Source organism: Oncorhynchus mykiss, chromosome 5 (assembly GCF_057628025.1).
Source record: "Oncorhynchus mykiss isolate SJ-2025 chromosome 5, ASM5762802v1, whole genome shotgun sequence".
Lineage (NCBI taxonomy): Eukaryota > Metazoa > Chordata > Actinopteri > Salmoniformes > Salmonidae > Oncorhynchus > Oncorhynchus mykiss.
This window is the reverse complement of record NC_143026.1, coordinates 85,198,359-85,212,500: the sequence shown is the minus strand read 5'-3', so window position 1 is coordinate 85,212,500 and position 14,142 is coordinate 85,198,359. Positions and strand designations below refer to the sequence as shown.

At 42.9% G+C, this 14,142-nt stretch overlaps 1 protein-coding gene across 1 annotated transcript in view; it reads right to left on the bottom strand.

Annotated features, from left to right (window-relative positions):
- The window catches only part of slc1a7b (solute carrier family 1 member 7b), a 124,012-nt gene extending 112,850 nt beyond the window's left edge, over positions 1–11,162 (bottom strand). The window contains exon 1 of the mRNA XM_021604547.3: positions 10,711–11,162. Coding sequence (XP_021460222.2) covers positions 10,711–10,851 — 141 coding nt within the window. The 5' untranslated portion in view covers positions 10,852–11,162. The remainder of the gene's footprint in view (positions 1–10,710) is intronic.
- Between the last annotated feature and the right edge of the window lie 2,980 nt (positions 11,163–14,142).

Sequence of the window (14,142 nt, the reverse complement as noted above, 5' to 3'; positions counted from 1 at the left end):
ATTAGAGTGGGCTTTGACTGAGTCATACTGGTGGTTGATTTGACAAAAAACAGGACCCATTATGGTTAAATGAGGTTCATATCAATGTCATCCATAAGAATTATGTTTTTCATTGTGAGAGTGGAGAGAGGGAGAGAGAGAATGTGAGGAGGGAGAGAGGGGAAGAGGGAGAGAGGGAGAGAGAGAGAAAGAAGAGGGGGGGACAGAGAGAGAGAGGAGATGGAGAGAGAGAGAGAGATAGAGAGAGAGAGGAGATGGAGAGAGAGAGCAAGAAGAGGGTGAGACAGAGAGAGGGGAGATGGAGAGAGAGAGAGAGTGAGAAGAGGGTGAGACAGAGAGAGAGGAGATGGAGAGAGAGAGAGAGAGAGAGAGAGAGAAGAGGGTGAGAGAGAGGAGATGGAGAGAGAGAGTGAGAGATAAAAAAGCCTTTGACTCAATTTGGCATGAGGGTCTGCTGTACAAATCGATGGAAAGTGGTGTTGGGGAAAAACATGCAACATTATAAAATTGATGTACACAAACAACAAGTGTGCGGTTAAAATTGGCAAAAAACACAAACATTTCTTTCCACAGGGCCGTGGGGTGAAACAGGGATGCTACCACAAAAAACTATACATAGCTCAGCCTAAACATCAGCACCATAGGTAACTTCCACAAAGCTGTGAACGATCTGAGAAGCAAGGCAAGAAGGTACTTCTATGCCATCAAAAGGAACATAAAATTCGACTTACCAATTAGGATCTGGCAAAAAATACTTGAATCAGTTATAGAACCCATTGTCCTTTATGGATGTGAGGTTTGGGGTCCGCTCACCAACCAAAAATTCACAAAATGGGACAAACACGAAATTGAGAATCTGCATGCAGAATTCTGCAAAAATATCCTCTGTGTACAGCATAAAACACCAAATAATGCATGCAGTGCAGAATTAGGCCGATACCCGCTAATTAACAAAATCCAGAAAAGAGCTATTCAATTCTACAACCACCTAAAAGGAAGTGATTCACAACAGTGGTAGGCGTGATCACCGACAACGACGACACAGCCTATAGGGAGGAGGTCAGAGACCTGGCCGGGTGGTGTCCACATCAACAACAAACTAGAATGGTCCAAACACACCAAGACAGTCTTGAAGAGGGCATGACAAAGCCTATTCCCCCTCAGGAAACTAAAAGATTTAGCATGGGTCCTGAGATCCTCAAAAGGTTCTACAGCTACAACATCGAAAGCATCCTGACCGGTTGCATCACTGCCTGGTACTACAATTGCTCGGCCTCCGACCGCAAGACACTACAGAGGGGAGTGCGCACGGCCCAGTACATCACTGGGGCTAAGCTGCATGCCATCCAGGACCTCTACACCAGGCGGTGTCAGAGGAAGGCCTTAAAAATTGTAAAAGACCCCAGCCAACCCAGTCATAGACTGTTCTCTCTACTACCACATGGCAAGCGGTACCAGAGTGCCAAATCTAGGACGGAAAGGCTTCTCAACAGTTTTTACCCCCAAGCCATAAGACTCCTGAACAGGTAATCAAATGGCTACCTGGACTATTTGCATTGTGTGCCCCCCCAACCCCTCTTTTACGCTGCTGCTACTCTCTGTTTATCAAATATGTATAGTCACTTTAACTATACATTCATGTACATACTAACTAAATTGGGCCCACCAGCCAGTGCTCCCGCACAGTGGCTAACCGGGATATCTGCATTGTGTCCCACCCACCACCCGCCAACCCCTCTTTTACGCTACTGCTACTCTCTGTTCATCATATATGCATAGTCACTTTAACCATATCTACATGTGCATACTACCTCAATCAGCCTGACTAACCGGTGTCTGTATGTAGCCTCACTACTTTTATAGCCTCGCTACTGTATATAGCCTGTCTTTTTACTGTTGTTTTATTTCTTTACCTACCTATTGTTTACCTAATACCTTTTTTGCACTATTGGTTAGAGCCTGTAAGTAAGCATTTCACTGTAAGGTCCACACCTGTTCTTTTCGGCGCACGTGACAAATAAACTTTAATTTGATTTGATTCCCAAACCTTCCATAACAAAGCCATCATCTCCAGAGAGATGAACCTTGAGAAGAGTCCCCACAGAGCCCCAAGACAGCAACACATTTAGATCCAACTAAATCATGAGAAAACAAAAAGAGAATTACTTGACACATTGGAAAGAATTAACAAAAAAAATGAGAACTAGAATGCCATTTGGCCCTAAACAGAATACCTGATTACTGTGACTGACCCAAAATTAAGGAAAGCTTTGACTATGTACAGACTCAGTGAGCATAGCCTTGCTATTGAGAAAGGCCGCCGTAGGCAGACCTGGCTCTCAAGAGAAGACAGGCTATGTGCACACTGCCCACAAAATGAGGTGGAAAGTGAGCTTCCTAACCTCCTGCCAAATATATGACCATATTAGAGACACATATTTCCCTCAGATTACACAGATCAACAACAAACCCAATTTTAAATAACTCCCATGTCTACTGGGTGAAATAACACAATGTGCCATCACAGCAGCAAGATTTGTGACCTGTTGCCACAAGAAAAGGGCAACCAGTGAAGAACAAACACTACTGTAAATACAACCCATATTTCTGTATGTTTATTTCCCTTTTGTACTTTCACCATTTGTACATCGTGAGTGTAATGTTTACTGTTCCTTTTTTTGTTTATTTCACTTTTGTTTATTATCTTCTTCACTTGCTTTGGCAAGTTGTATTGGCATGTTTCCAATGCCAATACAGCTCTTGAACTGAAATGAGAGAGAGAGAGAGGGAGAAGAGGGAGAGAGAGCGAGTGAGAGAGAGAAGAGGGAGCGAGATAGAGATAGAGGGGGAGAGGTAGAGGGAGCGAGAAAGAGAAGAGGAGGGTGAGCGAGGGGGTGAGAGAGGGGGAGAGATAGGGAGAAGAGGGAGCGAGAGAGAGAGGGAGAGAGTCAGAGAGAGAGAGAGAGAGAGAGGGGAGGGGAGGCAGAGTGAGAGACAGAGAGGTAGAGAGAGGCGGAGAGAGGCAGTGTGAGAGACAGAGAGGTAGAGAGAGGTGGAGTGAGAGGCGGAGATGTGGATTGAGGCAAAGTTAGAGGGAGATGTGGATAGAGGCAGAGTGAGAGACAGAGAGGTGGATAGAGGCAGAGTGAGAGACAGAGAGGTGGATAGAGGCAGAGTGAGAGAGAGAGGCAGAGTGAGAGAGAGAGAGAGAGAGAGAGAGAGAGAGGTGGAGAGAGGCAGAGTGAGAGATGAAGAGGTGGAGAGAGGCAGAGTGAGAGATAAAGAGGTGGAGAGAGGCAGAGTGAGAGATGGAGATGTGGATAGAGGCAGAATGAGAGAGAGAGAGGCAGAGTGAGAGACAGGTGGAGAAAGGCAGAGTGAGAGAGAGAGAGAGAGAGAGAGAGAGAGAGAGAGAGAGAGAGAGAGAGAGAGAGAGAGCGAGAGAGAGAGAGTGAGAGATAGAGAGGATGATAGAGGCAGAGTGAGAGACAGATAGGTTGATAGAGGCAGAGTGAGAGACAGATAGGTTGATAGAGGCAGAGTGAGAGACAGATAGGTTGATAGAGGTAGAGTGAGAGGAAGACGGACCTAGAAAAGGTCTATAGAGAAAGTGGAGTAAAGAGACACATATAGGAATGGAAGAGAGAGATGGAGAGAGAGGATGGTACATGATAATGACAGCTAAAGAGCTTTTCTGCTCTACATTAGTCCGAGAGAGCTTAGTTTGCAGTTTAAGAGCAGGATCAGCACTTGCGTATGGCCGGCGGATGTGTATCTGAGAGGGTGTTTATTTGTGTGTGTTTGTGTGTGTGTGTGTGTGTGTGTGGCACGAGGGCTGCTGCTGCCAAAGGTCCATTTAAGAGATACTCGTTTTTAACAGCCAAGTCACACAACAAGGAGAGCCAGAAGAGCTTCAAAAACAACATCCCTAACCCACTGCCATCGCCTCCCAGGGCATCCAAACCCCTTGGATTCCAGCCAGGTCACCCCTGATATAATTCAGTCTGCATTAGCAGACATTAGATTTCTGAGGAAGTGAAACAGGTTGCGAAATGTTGCAAGTTCAAATCCAACGATAGAAAGTTGTTTTTGAGATTTTTGTTTTAAGCCTATCCTAAACCTTAACCCTTACCTCAACCATTTTGAGTTAAATCCTAAATATAACCCTAACCTTAAAAAGTCAGACTTAGTGCCTAAATGTAACCTTAAACGCTTTGAAATTAGATGTATGGAACAACTTTGAAATCTGACGTTTCAGAAACATGGATGAACGTCTAATTCTGATGTGAGACTGTGAGAGCGTGTTGATTCAGTACACTAACCCTTCATCTGTGGGTACCTCTCTCTACGTAGGTCTACGAACTTTTGTGCTACTGAATTTTTGCAACACGACACAAACGTAGACTGTGAAATCACTGTGGAGAGCCCTTTAGACTCAGTGTAGAGAGGAGAGTGTGTGATGGCTAAGCAGTGTGTTCTTGAACACAGTTCTGCTTACAGATCAGTTTGCATGCAAGATGCTAAACATATTTGTGTTGTATTTCACACTGTTCTTGGCTGAAATCTGACAAATGTGATGTCATGACTAAGTTTCCTCACTCCACAGTAAATTCTCAGATTCTGGAAATATTTTATGCCATGATATATTGTTGATTACTAAATTTACACCATGTTGAATTCTGAATTTTATTCTTCATGCGTTTACACAAAGTTATTTAGACTCTCTTCACCTGTGGAATGAACTTTGATGTAGTTTTAGACCATAAAGAAGAGAGAGGAGACAAGTACAACATACACTTTATGACACTGTCAAGAAGCATTATAACCATCCTGTGTCACTTTACTTGGACTAAGAAAATACACTTTATGACACTGTCAAGAAGCATTATAACCATCCTGTGTCACTTTACTTGGACTAAGAAAATACACTTTATGACACTGTCAAGAAGCATTATAACCATCCTGTGTCACTTTACTTGGACTAAGAAAATACACTTTATGACACTGTCAAGAAGCATTATAACCATCCTGTGTCACTTTACTTGGACTAAGAAAATATACTTTATGCCACTGTCAAGAAGCATTATGTCATCAGCAACAGAGCATTGGGTTAGGCGTATGTCTGACATCATTTAATATGGTATATTTCAGAAAAATGTCATATAACATATTCATACTGTTGACAAGTATGCTATAGCGGAATGGAATGTCTTGCCTTCTGTGGTAGGTTATGTGGGTTTTTGACACTCTTATGTAGATGTCATAACCAGCCTTAAAGTGATGCAATATATGTCACAACAGGTTTAAATATATGTGTCATGACCGTGTTTTGACCATATTAGTGGCGTAGAGCTCTAAGGCAGTGCATCTCAGTGCTAGAGGCATCACTACAGACCGTGGTTCGATTCCAGGCTGTATCACAACCGGCCGTGATTGGGAGTCCCATAGTGCGGCGCACAATTGGCCCACCGTCGTCCGGGTTTGGGTTTGGCAGGGGTAGGCCGTCATTGTAAATAAGAATTTGTTCTTAACTGACTTGCCTAGTTAAATAAAAAATAATATTATTAATATTAAAAAATAAAAAATAATATTATGTTATGTTATGACATATTAAGACATGGTTATGACATGTTATGTTGCTGGGTGTCAAGGGAAGTGTTACCAAATAGTCATTCACTTTGCTGTTCATGAAAGTACTCTAACACTGCTAATGAGGTTGGCCATGATTATAAACTGTTACTGATTGTGATGGTAGGCTATGCAAGATTATTGTCTATTAATAAGAGTTCCATAACTATGGTCTCAAACTGCTGACCCTGTGTCTCAGTGAGTGGCAGCCAATTCCCCCATGCTGACTCTGATCAATTGCAACGATCACTTTTACACTTGAATACTCTTGAGTCCTTAAAGGGTTCTTCAGCTGTCCCCATAGGATAACCCTTTGGAGAACACTTTCGGGCTCCATGTAGACCCCTTTTGGGTTCCATGTAGAACCCTCTGTGTAAAGTGTTCTATAGTACATGGAACCAAAAAGGGATCTACATTGAACTGAAAGGAGTGTATAGTTGAGGAAAGCTTGAGCATCAATTAAGTTATTGTGTTATAGTCACATTCATCCCAGATATAGGTACTGTATGAAAACCCCCCAACTCACTCCACTGATCTCATGTGCTCTCCCTCTACACCTCAGGCCTGATAGAATTAGACAGACTGGGCAGCAGCAGCACCCTTTGGTTCCCCTGGTGTAAATATCCAGACAAACTGGGTCTGAGCCAAGTCTGCTGTCTGCCTGCCCGATCCCTCCTCTCCTCAACCATTTCTCCCACTGCGCCCGTCATCACGTCTAAGATCACTATTCGGAATCAAATCAAATCAAATGTTATTTGTCACATGCGCTGAATACAACACCTTACAGTAAAATGCTTATTTACAAGCCCCTAACCAATAATGCAGTTTTAAGAAAATACATAAAAATAACAAATTATTAAAGAGCAGCAGTAAAATAACAATAGCCTGCTCCATCAGTGCTCAGACTGTCTCTCAATAGGCTGAGATCCTTGACTGAGGGCTTGTAGGCCTGTTGTAAGGCAGGTCCTCACCAGACATCACCGGCAACAACGTCGCCTATGGCCACAAACCCACCGTCGCTGGACCAGACAGGACTGGCAAAAAGTGCTCTTCACTGACAAGTCACAGTTTTGTCTCACCAGGGGTGATGGTCAGATTCGCATTTATCGTCGAAGGAATGAGCGTTACACTGAGGCCTGTACTCTGGAGAGGGATCGATTTGGAGGTGGAGGGTCCGTCATGGTCTGGGGCGGTGTGTCACAGCATCATCAGACTGAACTTGTTGTCATTGCAGGCAATCTCAATGCTGTGCGTTACAGGGAAGAAATCCTCCTCCCTCATGTGGTACCCTTCCTGCAGGCTCATCCTGACATGAGCCTCCAGCATGACAATGCCACCAGCTATATTGTTCGTTCTGTGCGTGATTTCCTGCAAGACAGGAATGTCAGTGTTCTGCCATGGCTAGCGAAGAGCCCGGATCTCAATCCCATTGAGCACGTCTTGGACCTGTTGGATCGGAGGGTGAAGGCTAGGGCCATTCCCCCCCAGAACTGTCCGGGAACTTTCAGGTGCCTTGGTGGAAGGGTGGGGTAACATCTCACAGCAAGAACTGGCAAATCTGGTGCAGTTCACGAGGAGGAGATGCACTGCAGTACTTAAAGCAGCTGGTGGCCACAACCAGATACTGACTGTTACTTTAGATTTTAACCCCCTTTGTTCAGCGACACATTAATCCATTTCTGTTAGTCACATGTCTGGGAAACTTGTTCAGTTTATGTCTCAGTTGTTGAATCTTGTTATGTTCATACAAATATTTACACATGTTAAGTTTGCTGAAAATAAATGCAGTTGACAGTGAGAGGATATTTTTTTGTTGTTGTTGAGTTTAGGTAGATCATCACTCATTGAACCAGGGGATTCGTTTTTTTCTCAAATCACCTGCAGCAGCACAGGGTGTGTGAACAACCATCTTATTGAATCAGATACTGAATCAGATACTGATTAAAAGCAATGTGCATGGTTCATTAGGGTTATTTTGTAATCTCTCTTCATTTATATGTAGGTGAAGTGGAGGCTGGGCATTCAGACAACGGTCCTTGCAAATCCCAAATTGTTGGGACGTCCATACCCCATTGAAATGTACATTTAAAATGGTTAAGGTTAGGGTTAGGGTTGGGTAAGGGTTATGGTTATGGATAAGATTAAGATAAGGGTAGGGGTTAAGGTTAGGTTTTAGGGTAGGGATGTCCCAAGGATCCCAGATAGCACTAACCTTCAGGTAACACAGTCAGGGTCCTTAAACCATTAAACTGTGAGAAGTGGGAGCTATTGGAGAGAATATGAATAGGATCATGTTGATATATTACAGTAACTATGTGCAGTAAAGACGCGAACGCCAATGTAGCAGGCTCTAAGAGATTTCATCAGCATTGAACGGCAGAATAATAATAAACCATAAGCAGTCTATTTAGCCTCATACTCAACAGTACATTAAGTCTCTCTTCCACTTTCTCTCTCTCGTTCTCTTTTTAAATATATTTATTTCTCTCTCTCTCTCTTTCTCTCACTCTTTCTCTCTCTCTCCCCCCTTTTCTCTTTGTGGTGTGGGACTGTGTAACCTTCACTGCAAATTGAAGAGGATTTGGCACACCTCCAGCCCCCATACTTTTTAATAAATAAAGCACCAGCATGACTAAATCAAAGCCCACTCTAATTTCTTCATCCCTCTAATGACAGGGCCCATTTCACCTCTTTATGGTTACATGTTAGCCTGTCCCTCTCATTGCCCTTCTTCTCCTCTCCATCTCTCCATCTCTATGTCCATCTCCAGCCCTCAACTCTACTCAACCACCAACATAAGTACAGCCTACTCAACCCATCTAACCTGTTCACAGTCATGTCACTGTATCTCCCCCAGCCGCCAACTCAACAACCAAAAGGACTAAAAGCCCACTTTAATTTACGTGAAACCTCGGGAACCTTCATCTATCTCCAACATGTCAGAAATGTACATCTAGAGACACTGAAAAAAACACTTATTACACATAATAATTATATCTAGGTATCTACTTTCAAAACTAATGCAAACCGCTCCCAGCCCTCAACTCAAGTCAACCAACATTTCCAGCCTAAAGCCCAATGTAATTTATCAGATATCACAGAGGCCTTCTTCACTCTATATTTCCAACATGTCTTTCAACATGGAGGGGCTAAGAGGCACTTTTGGCTAATGTACATTGCAGATAGTATAGTCCACTGATTACACATAATAACTGTAGGTAGCTAGCTACCTTCAGAATCAAGCAAAAAATAACAGCCCCCAGCACCCAACTCAACTCAACCAACAAAATTACTAATCACAGTCAGAGGCCTCCAGCAATCTCCAATCTCCAACTTGTCTTTCAATATGTAGAGGCTAAGAGGTTTTCAGGCCTTCGTTGTAAATACACATTTGTTCTTTATTGATTCGCCTGGATAAATAAAGGTTAAATAAATATAAAAAAGGTACTTTTGGTTATTGTAGTTACGACGGAGGGATAGGAGGAAAGCATTTGTTTGATTGGATGATAATCCGCCATAGTCAGAGTGAAGGACTATCCTGCTATATTTAAGCCCTATTCCAGAATATGATATAGCTTTACTCACAGGGGGTGAGGGGGATAAACTCTGAGGTGGGAGAGAAAGCTGCCAGCCCTCATGCGTATGGGACCTGGACCTTCTCCATGGGGAAGCTGTGATCAGGGGTGGGGGGCAAGTGTCACATCTGCTTTGAGATGTAACGTACGGTTCTGTCAGGAGACAATAGTGCACGGAAGGCCACCTCCAGCTTTTTATACCGACTAATATTGGACCAGGTCTCTCTTGAAAAAGAGATTCTCAGTAGAAAAAGAGAACTCAAGATGAGACTAGACTGGATAAATAAAGGTTAATATTATGGATGGGGTGGTGTCAGTGATCCAGTCAGCGTATCAAAGGTCAGAGTAGGTGTTTCAATAAAGCTGTACATGGAAGTTAGACCTGGATTTGGCAACCCACTCCTCACCCTACACCTTGTCGTACTATGAAGCCATTGAGCTGCCATGTGGTGCTTACTACAATACATTATAATTAACATATCACTCTGTCTTTTTGAACACATTCAGTGGATCTCTTCTTGCACATAGCGGCCAGGGTGGGGAATGATGGGAGTCTACATAGACAGGACCTTATTTTGGGATAGAGGAACACAACCACACAAGGTTAGGAGGTGGGCTCACAACAAATAGTATTTTGGCCTTTTGGACCAGTGATTTGGGTGTACATTGACAGGTTTATGGGAAGGGTAGAGTATAGGCTTTATACTGTAGATAACAGCACATGTTGGACCATGGCATCACACGGGGGGAATGTGGAGATCCTGGGTTTAGTATTGCTTCCACAGGTTCATAGGTAGGGTATAGCAAAGGGTTTACAGGTATGGTATAGGAAGGGGTTCATATGTAGGGTATAGAAAAGGGTTTACAGGTATGGTATAGGAAGAGGTTCATATGTAGGGTATAGCAAAGGGTTTATAGGTATGGTATAGGAAGGGGTTCATATGTAGGGTATAGCAAAGGGTTTATAGGTATGGTATAGGAAGGGGTTCATATGTAGGGTATAGAAAAGGGTTTACAGGTAGGGTATAGGAAGAGGTTCATAGGTAGGGTATAGAAAATAGTTTATAGGTAGGGTATAGGAAGAAGTTCATAGGTATGGTATGGGAAGGGGTTCATATGTAGGGTATAGAAAAGAGTTTCTAGGTAGGGTATAGGAAGAGGTTCATAGGTAGGGTATAGAAAAGAGTTTATAGGTAGGGTGTAGGAAGAGGTTCATAGGTAGGGTATAGAAAATAGTTTATAGGTAGGGTGTAGGAAGAGGTTCATAGGTAGGGTATAGAAAATAGTTTATAGGTAGGGTATAGGAAGGGGTTCGTAGGTAGGGTATTGAAAATAGTTTATAGGTAGGGTATAGGAAAGGGTTTATTGGGTAGAGTATAGGAAAGGATTTCTAGGTAGATCATTGTTGATCCAGGGGATGACAGAGGGAGGGGTGTGGCTGATGGAATACAACCAAGGAATCACATAGGGGAGTAGGGAGTATGTAGGAAGGAGGCTGCTTACTGACCTGCTCTGTGAGCCTTTTAGTCCTTAGGAAGAAGCCCAGCAGGCATCCTATGACCACAGCCAACACAGACAGAATGAGGAGTCCATTCTGTTTGCACACCCCCTTCACCCTCACCCACACTGCATCCAGAGCCACAACCATCACAAATCCCTAGTCTTTCCCAGTCCACGCTGTATCAGCAGCAACCCATAGAAAAGCACTGACCCAACCCAGGATGGATGAGAGTGAAAAGAGAGGGAACAAGAACGAAAGAGAGAGAGAGAGAAGAGGACAGAAAATAAGAATGGGAACGGATGAGATAGGCAATTCTTGATCTCCTTTCACGCTCCAGGTTTAAAGATACTTTTGGACCGTCCGAATGGGCGTCCCTCTCTCCTTTCTGGCTGGTGAGCTGTGCTGGACTAAGGAGATCAACACACTTTCCAGGCATCCCCTCCCTTTCTCTTACACCCATCCCATCATACCCAAACCTCCCTTCCATCCATCCCCTTTCTGTTCTGCCCCACCCATCCATCAAGAGACCCAGCCCTCCCCTCCAGCCCTCTATTCCCAGCCCTCCCATCCCTCCCTCTCTGCCTCCCATGCCTGCATCCACTCCCTATTTTCCCCTCCAATCATCAGAGTTCTATCCCTCCATCGCCACACTGTGACCAGCCCCTCCTCAGCCTAGCCTGTGACGCCGCCAGGGGTCTATGAGAGTGTGACAGCTGGCAGTATTGTTCTGAGGGTTAACATCAGAAATCCTCTTACAGAGACACCGTATTTAAAGGGAGCTGAAGGCTGGATTAAAGATCCAGCAACAATTGGACAAGGAAGTTTACCTGCAAGTTTATCACAGAGAGATCATAGATGGCGTCCTTTCAGCCTGTTGAATTAAGCTAATGGAGGGAAAGGAAAAAAAGTCCACTGATTAAACTAATCCTAACAGCATCTGGGCGATTCCAAGGGAAAGTCAACCTGAGCACGCCGCCCAGAATGTTAGTCATTTCCAAATGAAACCACATTCAGAACTGTGTATCATCATGATGATGTGAATAAAAAATATTCCCAAACATGCATCCTGTTTACAATAAGGAACTAAGGTACAACTGTTAAAAAATGTGGCATAGAAATGAACTTTATGTCCAGAAAACAGAAGTGTTATGTTTGGGCATAAAAATAAATGGAATACATCTAAGCACAGGCAAAATCCTAGAGGATAACCTGTTTCAGACTGCTTTCCAACAGACAATGGGAGACAGATTCCTAGAGGATAACCTGTTTCAGACTGCTTTCCAACAGACAATGGGAAACAGATTCCTAGAGGATAACCTGTTTCAGACTGCTTTCCAACAGACAATGGGAGACAGATTCCTAGAGGATAACCTGTTTCAGACTGCTTTCCAACAGACAATGGGAGACAGATTCCTAGAGGATAACCTGTTTCAGACTGCTTTCCAACAGACAATGGGAGACAGATTCCTAGAGGATAACCTGTTTCAGACTGCTTTCCAACAGACAATGGGAGACAGATTCCTAGAGGATAACCTGTTTCAGACTGCTTTCCAACAGACAATGGGAGACAGATTCCTAGAGGATAACCTGTTTCAGACTGCTTTCCAACAGACAATGGGAAACAGATTCCTAGAGGATAAGCTGTTTCAGACTGCTTTCCAACAGTCAATGGGAGACAGATTCCTAGAGGATAACCTGTTTCAGACTGCTTTCCAACAGACAATGGGAGACAGATTCCTAGAGGATAACCTGTTTCAGACTGCTTTCCAACAGACAATGGGAGACAGATTCCTAGAGGATAACCTGTTTCAGACTGCTTTCCAACAGACAATGGGAGACAGATTCCTAGAGGATAACCTGTTTCAGACTGCTTTCCAACAGACAATGGGAGACAGATTCCTAGAGGATAAGCTGTTTCAGACTGCTTTCCAACAGACACTGGGAGACAGATTCACCTTTCAGCAGGTGTAATATACAGTTGCTTACCAAGACGAAATAGAATGTTCCTGAGTGGCCTAGTTAGTTTTGAATTAAATCGATTTGGAAATCTATGGCAATACTTGAAAAATGTCTGTAAAGCATTGATCAACAACCAACTTGACAGATCTTGAAGAAGAAAAAAAATATATATATTGCACAATCCAGGTGTGCAAAGCTCTTAGAGACCCAGAAAGACTCACAGCTGTAATTGCTGCCAAAGGTGATTCTAACATGTATTGACTCAGGGTTGTGAATGCTTATGTAAATGAGACATTCCTGTATTTCATTTTCAATAAATTAGCAAACATTTCTAAAAACATGTTTTCACTTTATCATTATGGGGTATTGTGTGTAGATGGTTGAGATGTTTTATTTTTTTAAATCCATTTTGAATTCAGGCTGTAACAACAAATAAAGGAAAAAAAGTCAAGGGGTATGAATACTTTCTGAAAGTTTAGATCTTTCTGAAAGTTTAGTTTAGATGCCAGTCGACGCCAATGGCGACAGCTAGTATTACTGTGGTCTGACACAACGAAAAAGACATTACAGACAAAAGACTTTACAATTTACACACATTGAACCCGTGTGTGGTGTTAATGTTTTTGTTATTCACCCAATGTTCGTAGGTCTGATGGACCCACAACATTATTGGGTTTTTAAAACAATACAGCCATAACAGTTTAAGTAAAAATACTTAATACTTAGATGTTTACTGATATCCGTTACTATCAATACAGACAGCATAGACCATTAATATTTGCCATTTACCTCTGCTAGATTACATTTATCAATAAAAGCGCTATTTGTTTTAGTAAACAAAAATCAATTCTAATCAAGACATGGGTGGAATGAATCATGTTTATCTTTAACAAATATAAATTAAACAAGGTTTTCATCACTATTGATGTTTATTGCTTTGAACTGAAAAACTTGGAAGGACAAATTTTACATACAGTATTTTATGGAAATGAGAAATGGCCCCATTTAACACAAATTAAGGCCAATCTACACACAACATGAGGGACAGAGTTTTACTGTGTGTGTGTAGCAAATGTATTTCTTGCACTTGATGCAGGTGTACTGTGTCTTCCTGTCCTTCTAGGGTTCACACACATCACAGCACTTCTTCTTGTGACTGGCTGCAATCTAGATCCAGATGATGAAAACACTTAGTTCAGGAATTTTACCCACATCTCACTCACTCACTCACATATATAGTTATATCCTCCTGATTCCTGCTTACAAGCAAAAATTAAAGCTGACTCAGTCTATAAAAAGTGGTCAGATGAAGCACATGCTAACCTACAATAAGTGCATCGATGACATCGTCCCCACAGTGACCGTACGTACATATCCCAACCAGAAGCCATGGATTACAGGCAACATCCGCACTGAGCTAAAGGCTAGAGCTGCCGCTTTCAAGGAGCAAGGGGACTCTAACCCGAAAGCTATAAGAAA